The sequence below is a fragment of the Coptis chinensis genome, chromosome 6 (assembly GCF_015680905.1).
Source record: "Coptis chinensis isolate HL-2020 chromosome 6, ASM1568090v1, whole genome shotgun sequence".
Lineage (NCBI taxonomy): Eukaryota > Viridiplantae > Streptophyta > Magnoliopsida > Ranunculales > Ranunculaceae > Coptis > Coptis chinensis.
Window position 1 is genome coordinate 28,011,568 of NC_141461.1, and position 18,550 is coordinate 28,030,117.

At 38.1% G+C, this 18,550-nt stretch overlaps 1 protein-coding gene and 1 long non-coding RNA gene across 3 annotated transcripts; one reads left to right on the forward strand and one right to left on the reverse strand.

The window, feature by feature from the left end:
• Positions 1-917: 917 nt before the first annotated feature.
• LOC147492422 (uncharacterized) lies at positions 918-1,780 on the reverse strand. Its single transcript, XR_015198481.1, has 2 exons — positions 1,571-1,780; positions 918-1,482 (listed from the first exon to the last, which is right to left on the reverse strand). It is a non-coding gene; the product is annotated as an uncharacterized LOC147492422 (long non-coding RNA).
• A 10,180-nt stretch (positions 1,781-11,960) lies between these two features.
• On the forward strand, positions 11,961-13,922 carry LOC147492423 (transcription factor bHLH30-like). Of its 2 annotated transcripts, XM_086565971.1 has the most exons (3): positions 11,961-12,092; positions 12,358-12,637; positions 13,245-13,922. In XM_086565971.1, the coding sequence occupies exons 2-3, from the start codon at positions 12,389-12,391 to the stop codon at positions 13,749-13,751; spliced, it is 756 nt and encodes a 251-aa protein (XP_086422097.1). In that variant the 5' UTR covers positions 11,961-12,092; positions 12,358-12,388; the 3' UTR covers positions 13,752-13,922. The 2 variants fall into 2 exon arrangements, with proteins under 2 accessions (XP_086422097.1, XP_086422098.1); XM_086565972.1 differs by lacking the exon at positions 11,961-12,092 and having other exon boundaries at positions 12,227-12,637.
• The last annotated feature ends 4,628 nt before the right edge of the window (positions 13,923-18,550 follow it).

Here is an 18,550-nt window from a genome sequence, read left to right on the forward strand (position 1 = left end):
ATATCAATCATACTAAAATTAACTAGATAATAACATAAGTAATCTATCAAAATTCTAGCCCAAATCGGACTCACATTTAGTTCCGAAACGGTAAAAAGAAAAGAAAATCTAAAATGATGAATTTGGAAGGGAAAACAGTAAATTTTGATTTCGAAAATGGCTACCACGGTAGCTCGGTGGTGACAGCGTGCACGCCGCTGAGATCTTTCCAGTCGGTCACACTTGTGATTTTGACAATCATAGCCAAAATTATGGCCAAAATATCAAAAAACATCCCAACTTACCCCAATTAGAAAAAGAGTTAACTAGTATTATCCCCCCACTAGATAAGCCAATTAGAATTCCCCCCCCCCCTAGATGGAAAATTAGGATCTCTCCCCTAAACACACGGTCAATTTGTTTTGACCGTTAACTTTCAAGTCAAACAATTGAAAATTACACAAATGCCTTCATTGTTTTCAAAAAAGAAAATGTTCAATTTTAATTAGGTAAGGACATTTATGTCATTTTTAGTTGTTTGACTTAAAAGTTAGCAGTAAAACCAAGTTGACCGTGTGTTAGGGAAGACCCTAATTCTATCTAGTGAGAATCCTAATTGGCTCATCTAAATCTAATTGGCTCATCTAGTGGGGGGAATCTAATTGGCTCATCTAGTGGGTGGGGGGCGGGGAATCCTAATTGGCTCATCTAGTGTGGGGGGGGGGGGGGGGGGTAACACTAGTTCACCCTTAGAAAAATACCACGATTACTTGCCATTTTTGCGCCAACTCATGATACTTTAGTGCCATTAATGTGCAATTTGTCAACTCAGCATCATCTGACTCGGAACCTCCTGCATCAGAAAAGAAATATGAAAAAGGCAAAAGTTGATTGGAAGAAGAGGAAGAAGAAAAAGAAAACGGAGAAAGACGAGGAAATAGAAAAGAGTGAGATTGAATGGATATTGTATTGGAGGTAGGGGTGCAGACGGATAGGTTCGGATTCGGATATGCCTGCATCCGAATCCGAATCCGAAATTTGCCACTCACATCCGAGTCCGAATCCGTATCCGACGGATGTATGAAATAATATCCGGAATCCGAATCCAATATCCGATTCGGATATCGGATAATATCCAATCTGATCACTATACTGTAAAAACATATTTGTTCTCTCTGTTGCCTGAACTAAAGAAACTGATTCAATTGCAGTTGTTGCTGAGCAAGTGCTTGATTTGAGTAATTTGGGTAAAACCCAACATTAGTCGTAGAGTTCTTTGGAGTTGGGTTTCGAGGAACAGCAAGAAATCCTCTCCCAAACTTGGACCCTTCTTCATTTAACCTCATCCTTACAACTTCAGCAGCAGCAACATATAGAAGATCCCAAACATCTTCTCCACCATTCAAATAATCATCCTCATCACTTGTCCATCATTAATTGCTTCATCAACAACCAATCTATTCGCTGCCTTTTTCCTTTCTAAAATCTCTCTTTGTCCCCTTTCTACACAAAATCAAATCAAACAACCCATCATTCAATCAATCAACTTAAAAAAACAATATCAACAACAAAAAATAGATAGAAGACTTACGAATAAGAGGATTCAGCTTGATTTAGATTACTCATCTTCAAATTTTAAGAGATTGAAAAACAGTGGAGAGAGAAAATTTGAGGGATCTGGTGAAGTGATATAGAATTAGGAGTATTTATAGAGCAATCTGTTTCTTCTTTACAAAGAAAGGTCTTCTATTTTTTGTTGCTTTCATGAATTCATGATTTGATAAAAGAAGAGGAATTGTGGCAAAAGTTGTTGTATTAATGATGATAGTTTATTAATTAATGATGTTTTGTATTTAATTAATTATTTAATAATATACTTATAAATTTATAATAATTAAATCGGGTCCGGATATTATCCGACGGATACTACCAGCATCCGTATCCGAAATCTGTTCGGATGTGAAAATTTATCCGAATCCGAATTCGATATCCGAAATTTTTGGATAATATCCGATTTTTCGAATACGAATAGGAATCGGATTCGAATATTTGGATATCCACTCGCACCCCTAATTGGAGGTAGGGGTGCCTCTTTTTTCTGAAAACCCAATTTTTTCAAATTTCGATCCGATATTTTTCCAAATTTGGCCATGATATTTGTGTTTTGATATCTAAAATTATGATATCCGATTTTTTTGAAAAATAATTGGATCGGAATTGGATTTGTTTCCAAAATCCGATCTAATCCGATTTTCGACTAATTTTCGAATTTTTAACATATAGTGGTCTATTTCATATAGTTACTAAATTACAATTGCAGATAGTTTACAAACCAAATAAATACCCTAGAGAAGTAAATTACCCTAGAACATTGTCTCTCTCACAATTTCAAAAAATCAATATTGTCATTCTAGTACATGTTTCAATTTCTTCATCTTCCTATTTACTGAATTAATGCATTAACATGCATGAAGAATTTTTTTGCTGAATGAACATGTTAAAATGTCTAATTTGTTTACTAAATTAATAAATTTCAAAATATATTAACTGGATAAAAAAATGATTATCCTAAAAGAGAATCCGATTATATAATTCAAATTTCCGATTTATTTCCGTATTTTACAGATTCTGAAATTTTCAAAAAATTTCCTGATTTTCCGAACTTTCCGAATTCGAAAAAACAATTGCTATCTAAAAAATAATTGGATCAGATTTGGAAAGGATATTGCCGTGCGAAAAAAATTGAATTTTTTTTCTGTAAGCCATTTATCCGATCAGAAATCACCCCTAATTGGAGGATATGGTGAAGCAAGTACTAAGATTGTTTAGTAGAATACCTTTTCCTTTCAAGTGATGAAAGATGCGACATCGTTGGTTGCTACGGATTGGAGCATTCTGGAAGCTTTTGTTCGTTGCGAAGGGAGGCAATCTCGGGTGTTTTATTCCTGTTCTTAATTTCTTATTTGACTTTGTTGGTTTTTGGTTCTGTAGGTTTATGTTTACTTCTTGTGTTTGTATCTTGTGTTTCTTTGATTAAGAAAATAAAGGAACAAAAAAAAAGAAAAGCAAATTGATTCTAAACACATGTTCATTTCTATGGTCTCCTCACAGTTTTCTCCCTATTTCACACCTGCTATAAGAACTGGGAAGTGTTACATGTGAACCTGGACTTCAACTTCTACAACAAAGATTCTAAAAATTGTCCCACCTGATTGCGATCCTGTCCGTTGACACATGTTTAAGTATGGTTTTTGTGGGTTACGGGGGTTACATGTTGGAGTACTTTCAGCGCTCCCATGTCTTGTTCGACCTCCAATACTTTCAGCACGACCTGCCTTCGACTTGGCCTTTCCCAAAGCGCTCCCCGCTCCCATACCTATTTTCGACATATTATATTTTTTGTGAACCGCGAGTTTGCAATACAAATTGGTGTTTTTAGCAAAACCTAACTAAGTTAGAAGACACGAAAATACACAGCACACAGAAAGAAAACCCAATCTTGAAAGTAATTAAGATTGAGATATAACATTTACAGAGAAACAACCCTGTAAAGAGAGAGGAGTGATCTAGTAAGGTGAGAGACTGAAAGGAGTGATTGTAATATTTCTTCCCACTTTATAAAATAATTAGCTCTTGTGGAAGTAGGCACCATTGGCCGAACCACGGTATATCTTTGTGTTGTGGTATGCTTTTACTGCTTTACATTATTATATGTTGTTAATAGTTGTTTAGTGAGTTGGGCATGTTAGTTGGTTGTAGGGAATATTTAGATTATAGATTGGAGTGGTTATTGTTCAAATACAAGTTATCTGTGTAGTGGGGAATCGATTGATATTGGTATAAACTCTAACAAGTGGTATCATAGCCAGGTTAGATTAGCTTAGAGTGTTATCCAAATCTTGGTCGGAAGGTGTTTGACAAAACTCTTGAGAGGAGATTTGAGTTTAAATAACTTGTATAGATGGACAATTCTGTGAACACTCGCATGATGAGTCTGAATAGGAAGAACTACACCATTTGGAAAGCCAAGATGGAAGACTTGCTTTATTGCAAGGACTTGGCACAACCCATTGAGAATGAAGGAGAAAGACTGGAAACGGTTGTTGCGGCTGAGTGGAGCAAGCTTGACAGAAAAGCAATTGGGTACATTCAACAGTGGATTGACGACAGTCACCATGTATCCCAATAGACTATAGCTTTTGGCTTGTGGAAGAAACTCGAAGACCTCTATGAGAGGAAGTCGGGTGGAAACAAAGTGCTGGTCGTTAAGAAGTTTGCCAACACGAAGTACCAAGAAGGTTCTTCAATGTCTGGGCATCTTAACGAAGTACATAATACCATCAATCAGATGCATTTGATGAAGATTAATTTGGAAGACAAAGTTGAGGCTTTGTTTCTATTAGGCTCTCTACCCGAAAGTTGGGAGACGTTAGCAATTTCTCTACATAGAGCAACCAAGGATGGAATCGTTACCATGGAGATGGCTACCACGTCTTTGTTGAATGAAGAGACTAGAAGGAGTTCAAAAGGCAGCTCCTCTCACTCAGAGATCCTTGTCACAGAGAAACGGGGGAGAGGTAGAAACAGAAAACCATCTCGTTCTAGAGGTGATGACAAAAGTAAATCTAGAGGTGAAGCTAGAACTCCTAATGCAGAGAGGCAATATTGCTATTGTGCCACCAAGGGTCACTTTAGGTATGAGTGTAGAACATTGAAGAGGGGTGAGAAGAATAACTGTGTACATGAAGACATGGTACAGAGGAACGGAAACATAGACAGAGATATTACCGCACTAGTCGACGATCTAGTGGGAATTGTGTCAGATTGTGGTGTGTACTGTCTTAGTACCTCAGGCCAGGATACAGAGTGGGTGATAGATATAGGAGCATCCTATCACGTCACACCGCACATGGGATTCTTCACTACCTACAACTGTGGTGAATATGGTGAAGTGAAGATTGCTAACAGTGGAGTCTCAAAGATTATAGGCATTGGTGATGTTCATGTAGAAACCAATATCGGCTACACCTTGACACTCAAGGATGTAAGACATGTCCCTGACATTCGGGTAAGCCCAATTTCGGCTGGGAAGTTAGATGACGATGGCTTTGTAAACTCATTTGGTACAGGGGTATGGAAACTGAGCAGAGGTTCCATTGTAGCAGCCAGAGGGAAGAAAATTTGCTCTCTTTATAAAACACATGCTAGTTTGTGTAAAACAAAAGTGAATGTGACAGATGAAGAAGCTTCCTCCGAACTGTGGCACAAGAGAATGTGTCATATGGGCGAAAAAGAGATGGAAGTTCTTGCTAAGCAAAAGGCCTTGCCAGACATCAAAGGTACATATTTAAATAGATGTACTCACTGTTTGGTAGGAAAGCAACACAAGAGTGTCTTTCCAAAGATTCCCGTCTCACAGAAAGGACAATTGAAAGACTTGAGTAAGTCCTTTGAGATGAAGGATTTGGGTCAAGCAAAGCAGATACTTGGGATGCGGATCACTCGTGACAGAAAGAGTGGGAAGTTGTGGCTTTCTCAAGAAAGCTACATTGAGAAGGTGTTGAAGAGATTCAACATGGATCAAGCGAAAGCAGTCAGTTGTCCACTTAGTGGCTAGTTCCGCATGACCAAAGAGATGTGTCCAAAGGTGAGCATGAGAAGAGTCAGATGGAAAAGATTTCTTATGCATCCGCAGTGGGCATCTTGATGTATGCAATGGTGTGTACAAGACCGGATATTGCTTTCCCCGTTGGTGTTCTAAGCCGATTTCTGTCAAATCCGGGTAAGGAGCATTGGGAAGGTGTTAAGTGTATATTGAGATATCTTAAGAGCACTTTCAAATCATGTTTGTATTTTAGTGGAAGTAAGCCCTTACTTGAAGGCTATACTGATGTAGACATGGCAGGTTATGTTGACTCGATGAAGTCTACCTCCGGTTATCTGGTTACTTTTGTAGGGAGAGCAGTTTCTTGGCAATCTAAGTTGCAAAAGTGTGTTGCCCTCTCCACTACAGAAGCCGAGTATATTGCAGCCACTGAGTGTTGCAAAGAGATGCTATGGATGAAGAAGTTCTTTGACGAACTAGGGATAAAGCATAAACAATTTGTAGTTCTATGTGACAGTCAGAGCGCCATCCATTTGAGTAAGAATCAGAGTTTTCATTCAAGATCCAAGCACATACACGTGCGTTATCATTAGATTAGAGAAGTACTCGAAGACAAGCATTTGTGTATCGAGAAGATCCATACCGACAAGAACGGGTCAGATATGATGACCAAAGTCTTACCGAAAGATAAGTTTGATGTTTGTTGTCTTCTGCCCGAATGGTAGCGCACTCCTCTGTTGATTTGGAAATTGCATGGAGGTATCCCCCCTTACTATTCGGGAGGGGGAGATTGTTGGAGTTATCCCTCACATGAGGAGGAACTGGAGTTCAACCTGCATGGAGAAGCCTGAGCATGACCCGCGCTCAACTTGGCCTTGCCTAAGCCGCGCCACGCTCCCATGCCTTGGTCGACCTCTAGTACTTTCTTCAAATAGCGACCAGCCTCGACTTGCCTTTTGGCCCACTAAATCCCATGCCTATTTTCGGCAGATTCTATTTTTTGTGAACCGCGAGTTTGCAATACAAGTTAGGGTTTTTGGCAAAACTTAACTAAGTCAGAAGACACGAAAATACAAAGCACACAGAGAGAAAACCCAATTTTGAAAGCAATCAAGATTGAGAGATAACCTTTACATAAAAACAACCCTGTAAAGAGAGAGGAGTGATATAGTAAGGTGAAGACTGAAAAGAGTGATTGTAATCTTCCTTCCCACTTTATAAAAGGATTAGTTCTTGTGGAAGTAGGCACCATTGGCCGAACCACGATATATCTTTGTGTTGTGGTATGCTTTTATTGCTTTACATTATTATCTATTGTTAATAGTTGTTTAGCAAGTTGGGCATGTTAGTTTGGTTGTAGGAAATATTTAGATTGTAGATTGGAGTGATTATTGTTCAAATACAAATTATCTGTATAGTGGGGAATCGATTGGTATTAGTATAAACCCTAACAGGTTATGCTATATAATGCATTAATAATGCCATGTAGAAAGCATTTAGCACTCGGTAATATAAGCACGAGTTTCTAATAGATCTTAAACAAGTATGTTAGCTAAATAAAAATGGGTGAACTAGTGGTACCCATACTAGATGAGCCACTTCTCTTCAACCAGGTATCCACCACATACGTATGTTTTACTATCTGATGGTGGAGAACCTATGTACTATCAAAAGGCTCTTAAAGGTACAAACAAAGAGAAGTGGTTGAAGGCCATGCATGACGAGATGGATTTTTTGCATAAAAATCACACTTATGAGTTAGTTGAGAAACCGAAAGGAAGAAAAGTTCTCAAGATAAGTGGATCTACAAAGTCAAACATGAGAACAATCCACACCCAAGGCACAAAGCTCACCTTGTTGTGAAAGGATTTGGTCAAAGAAAAGGGATTGACTTTGATGAGATTTTCTCTCCTGTAGTGAAGATGACTTCTATCCGGGTGGTATTGGGTATGACCGCAAGTATGAACCTAGAGGTTGAGTAGCTAGATGTTAAGACAACTTTTCTTCATGGAGACTTTGAAGAAAATGTCTGCATGGACCAGCCAGAGGGGTTTGAGGTCAAAGGCAAGGAGCACCTAGTATGCAAGTTGATAAAGAGCTTGTATGGGTTGAACCAAGCACCGAGACAATGATACATAAAGTTTGATTCCTTTATGGCGAAGCAAGGATACAAGAAGTCTGCTTCCAATCATTGTGTGTTTGTTCAGAAATTTCCAGACGGGGATTTCATAGTGCTCTTGTTGTATGTGGATGATATGTTGATAGTTGGCCCAAACATCAACAAGATATCCAAACTGAATAATTGAAAGACTTGAGTAAGTCCTTTGAGATGAAGGATTTGGGTCAAGCAAAGCAGATACTTGGGATGCGGATCACTCGTGACAGAAAGAGTGGGAAGTTGTGGCTTTCTCAAGAAAGCTACATTGAGAAGGTGTTGAAGAGATTCAACATGGATCAAGCGAAAGCAGTCAGTTGTCCGCTTAGTGGCTAGTTCCGCATGACCAAAGAGATGTGTCCAAAGGTGAGCATGAGAAGAGTCAGATGGAAAAGATTCCTTATGCATCCGCAGTGGGCATCTTGATGTATGCAATGGTGTGTACAAGACCGGATATTGCTTTCACCGTTGGTGTTCTAAGCCGATTTCTGTCAAATCCGGGTAAGGAGCATTGGGAAGGTGTTAAGTGTATATTGAGATATCTTAAGAGCACTTTCAAATCATGTTTGTATTTTGGTGGAAGTAAGCCCTTACTTGAAGGCTACACTGATGTAGACATGGCAGGTTATGTTGACTCGATGAAGTCTACCTCCGGTTATCTGGTTACTTTTGTAGGGAGAGCAGTTTCTTGGCAATCTAAGTTGCAAAAGTGTGTTGCCCTCTCCACTACAGAAGCCGAGTATATTGCAGCCACTGAGTGTTGCAAAGAGATGCTATGGATGAAGAGGTTCTTTGACGAACTAGGGCTAAAGCAGAAACAATTTGTAGTTCTATGTGACAGTCAGAGCGCCATCCATTTGAGTAAGAATCCGAGTTTTCATTCAAGATCCAAGAACATACACGTGCGTTATCATTAGATTAGAGAAGTACTCGAAGACAAGCATTTGTGTATCGAGAAAATCCATACCGATAAGAACGGGTCGGATATGATGATCAAAGTCTTACCGAAAGATAAGTTTGATGTTTGTTGTGCTACTGCCGGAATGGTAGCAGACTCCTCCTGTTGATTTGGAAATTGGATGGAGGTATCCCCCCTTACTATTCGGGAGGGGGAGATTGTTGGAGTTATCCCTCACATGGGGAGGAACTGGAGTTCAACCTGCATGGAGAAGCCTGAGCATGACCCGCGCTCAACTTGGCCTTGCCTAAGCCGCGCCACGCTCCCATGCCTTGGTCGACCTCCAGTACTTTCAGCGCGACCCGCTCTCGACTTGGCCTTGCCCAAGGCGCGCCCTGCGTCCATGCCTATTTTTGGCAGATTCTATTTTTTGTGAACCGCGAGTTTGCAATACAAGTTGGGGTTTTTGGCAAAACCTAACTAAGTCAGAAGACACGAAAATACAAAGCACACAGAGAGAAAACCCAATCTTGAAAGCAATCAAGATTGAGAGATAACCTTTACAGAAAAACAACCCCAGAAAAGAGAGGGAGTGATCTCTATAAGGTGAAGACTGAAAAGAGTGATTGTAATCTTCCTTCCCACTTTATAAAAGGATTAGTTCTTGTGGAAGTAGGCACCATTGGCCGAACCACGATATATCTTTGTGTTGTGGTATGCTTTTATTGCTTTACATTATTATCTATTGTTAATAGTTGTTTAGCAAGTTGGGCATGTTAGTTTGGTTGTAGGAAATATTTAGATTGTAGATTGGAGTGATTATTGTTCAAATACAAATTATCTGTATAGTGGGGAATTGATTGGTATTGGTATAAACCCTAACAGGTTATATAATGCATTAATAATGCCATGTAGAAAGCATTTAGCACTCGGTAATATAAGCACGAGTTTCTAATAGATCTTAAACAAGTATGTTAGCTAAATAAAAATGGGTGAACTAGTGGTACTCATACTAGATGAGCCAATTAGGATCCCCCCCCTCCCAATACACACAAAAAAAATTTGGTCAACCCAGTTTGACTTTTTTGTGTGTGTATTTAGAGGGGATGGAGACCCTAATTTGGGTAATATTGGTTAACCCAACATAAAAATTTGTTCTGAGAAGTAAAATGCCCAAAGCAGTAGGCTGGTAAGTGGTAACTGCCTAACTGGTGCCATAAAATTTTGAGTCTTCGTCACTTGGTCGTTGAGCTGAACTGGTGCTTGGTGAAAAAGTTTGGAGTGGGCTATCACTCTATCAGTCCCCCACGTAAATGAGGGACAACAAAGGATGTAGAATTGTAGAGACACTACTATATGAGTATATGTCACGGAAGACTGAAACTTTGGTACGTCCATGAATATGAATTTTGGTATTTCATGCAACAGCATGTACCTTTTGTCTACCTACAAAAACACATTTTGCAGTCAAGAATAAAACGTCACCTTACATAGATTACTGGGAAATTGTCTTCGAGTCCAGACGTTCAGTGTGGTCAGTCCTCTGTTGACTGTCCTCGTTTGTCTTCCACGCAAAGTTCCTGCAGTGCTTCTAGGAGCTTCAATGCAAATGAAGCAGGGTGTTGTTGGAAATTTGGAATTCGGGACTGATTACCTTATCAGAATTTTTACCAGTTACTCATTGGGTACATGCAAAGTGAAGTATCCACCAAACACAATTATTCACAATGGCAAAGTAAAATTGATCAATGGTTTCGGATATGAATTTGAAATTTGTACAAGTGAGTAGTTGTGTGGAAATTTCTTATATATGTTTGTAGACTTGTAGTGTTGCCATCCAAAGCCTGTACTGATGTACACATGGTTACTATGTGATCAAGTAATGTGGTCTCTAGCTACTGTCCCTTTGTCACTAAATACGAACCACTGTCCTACCTTTTAGAGTTTGAACTATCACCCTTCAGCATCACCGTATGTTTGACCCAATAGAGCTGTTTGGCCATTTCTACTACTAGATTTTGAGCAATGTTAATACTTTTTTTTGGTGAAGAGCATGTTAACACTTAACCACGAACGTACGTATAGTCAATTATCATTAAATTGTTACTCATTTTTAAAATAATAATTCTATGTTGCCCGTTTCATTGTTGGTGACTTGGTGTTACTGGATTGTATTGTTAATTTAGACAATTCTATGTTATGTTTGCTCATGAACTAAGGAATCACCCCAAGACATATGGACATTTTTTAGATCACGTACAGTCTTTATGCACAACTGGATAATAAGTTACTAAATCTACGCATTACTAGCATCTATTTGTAAATTAATTTTTCGTTGTAACGCTATTCTTTTGGCAATACATTACCTTAAAGCCAAAAACAAATCTACGCATAGTACTTTAAAATTGATCAATGGTTATAAAGTCTAGACTCAAATCCTACACTGTCAAATAAATGATTGGACTGTGATGATCCGTAAATCTAGCACAATGAGATGATTCAATATGTGAATGGACATTAGAGTCTTCGACACAAGAATCACGGATTGGAAACACTAGATTCCATTCAAAGTTGGTTTGAATTGTGAGAATTTTGTTGAGGGAAGAGAGAATATGATAGTGAAAGTGAAACATGCTTTTGAGCTAAGAGAGAAATGTGGTCGATTTTGTACCGATATTCTTGTCTTTCTAATTGGTCTACAAAAGCTGTTTCAGCCGCCGAAATTTGCCGGAGAATAAATGATTGCGCCTTGTTTCACTTTTGCTTTTCTCTCTTTCCCACGTTGGAATTTCGAACTTGATCGTCAGTGTCTCACTTACTTTATTTTACCTCCTCGGAAAATCGCAAGAACGAATATTTACTTTTACAGATATATCAAGAGGGTCCAGGTTTACCAATGGTTGGATAGATCATTGGTCTATGTCTCTATGGTCTACCAGACTCCTACATCCAATGATCCAACTCACTGAGAAAGAGTACCACAACATTATTTTTCTTGCTTTTCACAATTTCACCTATGCTCGCTGAAACAAATTTCCTACAATATCTAGAAAAATAGAACAATTTGTAACTTAATTCTGTTTGAACTTTGATTCTTTGAAGTACACACTGGTTTTGATTTACTAACTAGTAACTATCATAGTAGGGACCCATCATATGTATCCTGTCGCATGGTGCTTAAAATAAAGTATGCCCATCTAATGTGCCATGCGAAAAAAGTGGCTTCTGTTGCTGTCGCCACCTGATCCCCAAAAGTCTATGGTTTTACCTTTTAACAATTTAACTTGCACAATAAGAATGGAATCAACTTCTTCTCTTCGTTTAACACTCGCTCAGTATCTCTATTCCTACTGCATTATCTGATACCATAGACAAGTTTATTATTACAAACAAGATTATCATATCAGATACTCAGATTACGCGTACAATCTTCAAATTTAACATAATTCAAAGAGGTTTGATTTTATTAGCTAATACTTTATGCTTAGGATTCTTTCTTTATTACTATTAATAGTAAATATTTGATCTTCATTTCATCATCTCTATTTTTCCCTATAAAGGAAACTTTTCCACATATACAAAGACCTTTGTAATCTTTTTTAATCATTTTTTCCCTTCTCTCGCACCTTTACCAAATAGCTACTCATTACCTCTTATTGCATTGTTGCACACTTGAGTTCGTTGTAACTTATAAGTTGCATATTTCTTTCCTTGTTGCAGATTGGGTGCAAAAGAGTAGAGATAGAACAAAATGCTTCCATTTCAGAACTATTACGGGTTTGGGAGTTATTCAAGTCGAGATGGATTTCCTCGTACTTTAGGCTCCATGGACATGGTGATTCACAGTGGTGATGGTGGTTCGACGATTCTTTCGAACTCATCGACGGAGAAGAAATCAGTCTCGGCATCTAAGAGTCACAGCGAAGCTGAAAAGCGACGTAGAGAACGGATCAATGGCCACCTTCGCTCCCTTCGTACTCTTCTTCCTAGCACAACGAAAGTAAGTTCCTTCACTAAGCTAAGCTACTTCACAAAATTAATAGTAAGTAACAAGGAAAAAAGCTAAAGAAGTTTTCCGAATCAGCATCTCATTTCAGGTGAAAGCGTATCGTAGGGGAATAAAAGGCAAAAAGGAATGTTTATATTTGTTATTTTGATGGCAAAACATTCTTTTTTACACACAAGATTTTATTCATGACAAAACATGAGAACTACTGTGTATTCCGCTACTATTATTTCTCAATTTTCTATGTAATATTCTTTCAATTAGATGTATATATTGAATCAAGGTGTTTGTATTGAATCACGTGTGAACTAAAATATAAATTGTATATGTATTATGTGTATACAAATACACAATGGGCATTACATGTGCCATTTCGTATGCCACGACGAACGTTTATAAACAGGAAAATGGCGATTCAACAAGAAAATTTTGTAAACAAAATAAATGTCAATTTAAAATCATGAAAGTATCTAAACAAAATATCAATATTGTGTGTACCAATTCGTTTAATTTGTTACTGTGAGCACAAGTATGCATTTTAATTGTAACTTGCAAGTAGTACTTGCTAAGGCTATTAACGTAATTCTATATCCCATTGCAGTCAGACAAAGCTTCGTTACTAGCTGAAGTGGTCCATCAAGTGAGAGAACTACAGAAACTAGCAGCTGACGTGGCATCAAAAGAAGACAACGGGTGCAGCAGCAGTAGTACCAATAGTACTGAGACCACAGTACAATGGCCATTCCCAGGTGAAACGGACGAGTTAAAAATGAGTTATTGTGACTCGGCCGATCCACCAACATCGTCAACATGGTCTCGTATTAAAGTGTCAATGTGTTGTGAAGACCGAGTTGATTTATTAAAAGATTTGAGTCAAGCAGTGAAAACAGTCCGAGCCAGAGTGGTCAAAGCAGAAATGTCGACAATTGGTGGAAGGACAAAAAGTGAGTTGGTGATTGAGAAAATAAGTGGTGGGTGTGATGAAGAGTTGAGTCTGTTGAAACGGGCTTTGAAATCAGTTATTGATAAACCCATGTCAGGAACGAGTCAGGTTTTGTTTCGGAATAAGCGGCAACGCCTTTCTCATCACCAACTTTATCAGTCGTGATATTTCTTAGTTCTATTTTTTTGGTTTTATGGCCTGGGGAAGTGGGGAGCTCATTTTTGCTGCAATTTTACAATGCTTTAGTTTGCTTCTGGCCCAATCCGAAACTGCCACGTGTGCATTCAACAAAACAAAAAATAAATCAACCAACGTGTACTGTTCTCAATTATTATTCTTCTTCTTTTGCCCTCTCTTTCCACCTCCACTTCCTCCCCACCCCCCCCCCCCCACCTCAAAACCCAACAATCCACCACCACCCATTTCCTGTTTCTCTCTCTCCAATCATCAAATCAAACTTTTCCAAACTTCTTGAACCAGCGTCAAAACCATCCTAATACCTTTTCAAATTAACTTGAACTGTCACAAAGACATTCCAATCTTTCATGAGCCGGTGGTACTAGCTCCACTAACTCTCAAAGGGACAATTAATGTTAAAAGATGTTTAAGTCTCTTATTTACTGAATCATGAAAAGTGTTACTGGTTAGTCTCTTGTTTCATATATCTATATTAAGTGCAATATGTGAAGTGGTTTGATTTGAAATTGGAGAGAGAGAAAGAGGAAATGGGTGGTGGTGGTCGGATAGTTGAGTTTTGAGGTGGAGGTGGAAAAAGAGGATGAATAGTATTAGAGTAATTGAGAACAGTACTGGTGGGTTGTTTTATTTTTTGTTTTGTTGAATGCACATGTGGCGCGTACTGATTAGGCTAGAAGCAAACTAAGCATTACAAAGATTGCATCAAAAATGAATTCCTGGGGAGGTAGGTTTTGGAAAGAACAGAACACAAACTTGTGTGGAGATGTAATTTCAAGAAAAGAAAAATAGTTTTTGTTTTTTGGTTCACTTTATCATATAATCGAAATTGATGACATGCATGGTCGATCTATTTGCTCCAGTATGTTTGCTTCATTTTGGACATCGAAATCAGGTCGATTTCCTGGGGAGGTAGGTTTTGGAAATCCTCAATGCATGGTTGTGTCATAAATATTTGACACTCCTTTTTTTTTGTGTGTGCCCCAATTGTTATATCAAATGCTAAAAAAGCTATCTCATTTGTCAATTTTTTAAGACTTCTAGCCACCATGCGACAAGTCTCTGATTTTTTGGCCCTACAACAGGTATTATGACGCACGGTGGCTTAGAATCAATAACAGCCATTTCCAACGGCCACCTGCTACCTCAACAACTTTATTTGTTTCAACAGTCGTAAAACGAACATATATTCCAACATACAACTCTCTCTTTTATATGCTAATTTCTTCACCATCAATGGCACCTAGGGGAGCAAACTTTAACGAAGAAGAAGATGTTGTTCTTGCAAAAACATATTTTTTGAGTTTTAGAAGATTCTATATATGGTGCACGTACAACAAAAGGCTAATAGTTTTTGGGATAAAATTACTAGAGAAAGGAGTGAGGATCGGAATTGGGTTATACTACAACAACATAAGTTGGAACAATTCAAGGTCGATGGCAAGTTCTTTCAAAGATATATCTCCAACTGCTACTACTCAATTATCATTAGTGCTTTGGAACGATTAGCTCATAAAGCGGTACAAATGCGCTGCTAAGTCGATCAGTTATGAGCCTATTGTTAGTGAATACTCGGAATAATCATAACAGTAGAATGACTTTGACGCACGTCGTCGTATACGCTTTCCTTAAGGTGTTATTTGCCTCTCGGCAAATTACCTCCAAGATACAACAAAGCCTGAAATTGGCGGTTAGTGAAACACTCTAATGGAATAATATGATCGTGAGAGATGGGAGAAGAACTTTAGAATAGTCAAAATCGACATCTCTTACAGATGTGAATCATATCATATTTATAAAGATATAGGTGTCTCTTTCTGAAACAACACAATGTCTGTTCAAAGGAGATGCCAACAGTTACATACACCTTTCCAAAAAGACAAGACACCCTTTGGCAAACCTTCTGAAAAGATGTGTTGCTTCAAAGGAAAGAGTTTAGGACGTCCTTAATAACTGCCAAGTACACATGTCTCTGTATAACTGAATTTTATTTCTCTGTAGCCAAGCCATGCCCAATCCAATTATATTACAATCTATTTAACACCTATGACTATGTTAAGTTCTGAAGGACTTGTTTCCATTAAATTTCACTTATGTATCAGCTTGTAACAGGAATGCAAAGGTCGGGAGTTTTATAGAGAATGGGCAGTGGCAAATACCGCAACCATTTAGGGTGTACTGCCCTGGTTTGATTCAAGGTATTGAGGGAGAGGTGAAGCTTCACATAGGGGAGGATGAGGTGATATGGTCAATATATGGTCTGTAACTTTGGGAGGAGAGTATGGGATGAAAGAAACATATGAGAGTATGAGACAAACTAGACAGAAAACTGATTGGCACAGCATCGTCTGGTTCACAAACAAGATACCGAGGTTTTCGTTTATAAGCTGGCTGTGTCTGAGTGATGGGTTGAAGACGAGGCAGAGGTGGATTCAGAGTCTTGCGTACTATGTAATGTAGGCATCGAAACAGAAGAACACCTATTTTTTCACTATAACTATGGGCAAGAAATATGGTCGGGATTACTGGTGAGGGCTGGGTATAATAGATTGCGATCAGGAACATGGCAGCACGAGATGGAGTGGTTAAAAGATAAATCAGCAGGAAAGGGAGGATTCCAAGATGTGGTGAGGCTACTGTTCACAGGATTCATATATTGGACATGGCGGGAAAGAAATAGCAGAGTTTTCGAACGTACATAAACACTCCAGCGCAACTCAACTTCAGGAGATGGTTCTAAGGGATGTCAAGACAAAATTGCAGTCCATAAAGATTTGCATGGAAGAGGGCCCAGCCCGAGAGAGATTCAAAATCTTATGGAACAAAGAACCAGAATTAGTGAATTCACGACAGATAAGATGCAAATGGAGAAGACCAGAACGAGACAACCACGCATTAAACTCAGATGGAAGTGTCCAAAGTACTAAAGGACAATGGGCAGCAGTGATTAGGGACAGTACTGGGGTGGTTATAGCGGCATCAAATGGTATGTCTGAGTATGACACTATAGCTTTAATTTAGTGGAACTACAAGGCCTTGAGCAAGGAATCAAATTAGTTTTAAGGCATGACATGAGCAAGATTGAAGCACAAACGGACTGGCATTTCTGAGCAAAAAGAAGTACCCGTGGCGAGCAAAGAAAATGATGAAGAGATACAAGTTTTGAAACTAGAATTTGTCTACTTTTCGTTAGTACATTTGTATAGAGAAACAAATAAACTAGCAGATGCAATAGCTGCTAATGTACCTAATGTAAGATTCTTTGATTTGGTACCTAGTTTACTTGTGGAGGATGTAAAGAAAATTGCACATGATAATGCAATAGGAAAATAATATGTAAGGATGTAATCACAAGTTTTAATTATAAAAAGGGTAGGGAAAAAAAATGACTGTGTTAAGTTCGATGTCATAAAATCAGTGTTTGTGATTCCGAACAAAATTTCAGAATTCCGCCCAATATTCTCATTTTTCAAAAAATCAGAATTCCAAATATAGAATCGAAATATCTAAAATTATTCTTGAAATTTATTAAATTTCGGTTTTTAGATTTGTCGGAATTCCGAAATCCAGAACTATGCATAAAACCATATAAGTATGATAGAGTCTATCAAATATGTATGCGTAGCTATTCCATAATAAAAGCAAGGTCGACATCATCAACTTCTAATAAGCATGCAAAAGTCAACTGGACATTTCGGCTGAGCTACTTCTTAGGGCAGTACATTCATCACAACAAACTCCTACGTCATCTGTCGTGCCATCAAATTTTCAAGCTTCGAAGTCGGAAGATCCAAACGATATAGCATACAATTAGTCCCGGAACAGAGGTCAGGGCTGCTAGGGGAAGACGTCAAAATGTACAAACTGAAACTTGTTTTAGTAGCTTGGAAGTTGAAGCCACAAGTGCTTGGAAGCATTGAAAGAAAGGATTGCAACAATTCAAGAGATTTTTGCACATGATCGTCTAATGAATTGAAAGAGGCTATTCGACAGAATATGCTCCAAGTTATGAAAGAAAAAAAAATGAACATGAACAACGAAGGCGAGAAAAGACAGATGATAAAAAGACTATATATGATGAAAGTTAATGCAAATGAATTGAAATGAGTATCTAGAGCCAATAATGCCGTTCATGATGTATTCAACAATAGAAGGACATTATTGACAAGTGGGCACAAGAGCGTTTGGTTCAGCAAATGAATGACACCAACTTAATTAGCATCTTCTCCAGATCCAATCGATGATCAAACTTTAGATTTGGATTTAGATTACGTTTTCTTATTCGAATCCATCCTTGCATGTGTAATCAGCACTCTTACTGGGCACAATTTTTCTCTCTCTTAGCTGTTTGGGTTTTCCCACTTGATCACTGCCGTGTAGTACACTATTAAAAAAAGGATTTTTATGACGGCTATTTTTTTTTCTACTTTGACGGTTTCATATAATCCGTCATTATTTCTATCTCGCCATTAATTTTATGATGCCTGATGCCAAATATTAACGGTTATAGACTTATAGGTTAGGCGTTATAAATATCTGTGGCATTTTTTTTATCAATGTGTCAAGTTAGTGACTAACAATTGTATACTTACCGTTCACTTTATGATGCATGATGTTAATGTTGTCTTTGACGTTTTTTTTTATCAATATATCAAGTTTGGTGTCTAATTTATGAGTTCATTTTTACAAACGACAAGTCAAAAATTGTCTAACTTTTTCCTTCCAGCATGACCGATCACTACTAAAAGAAGGACTTTTTGTGTCACTTA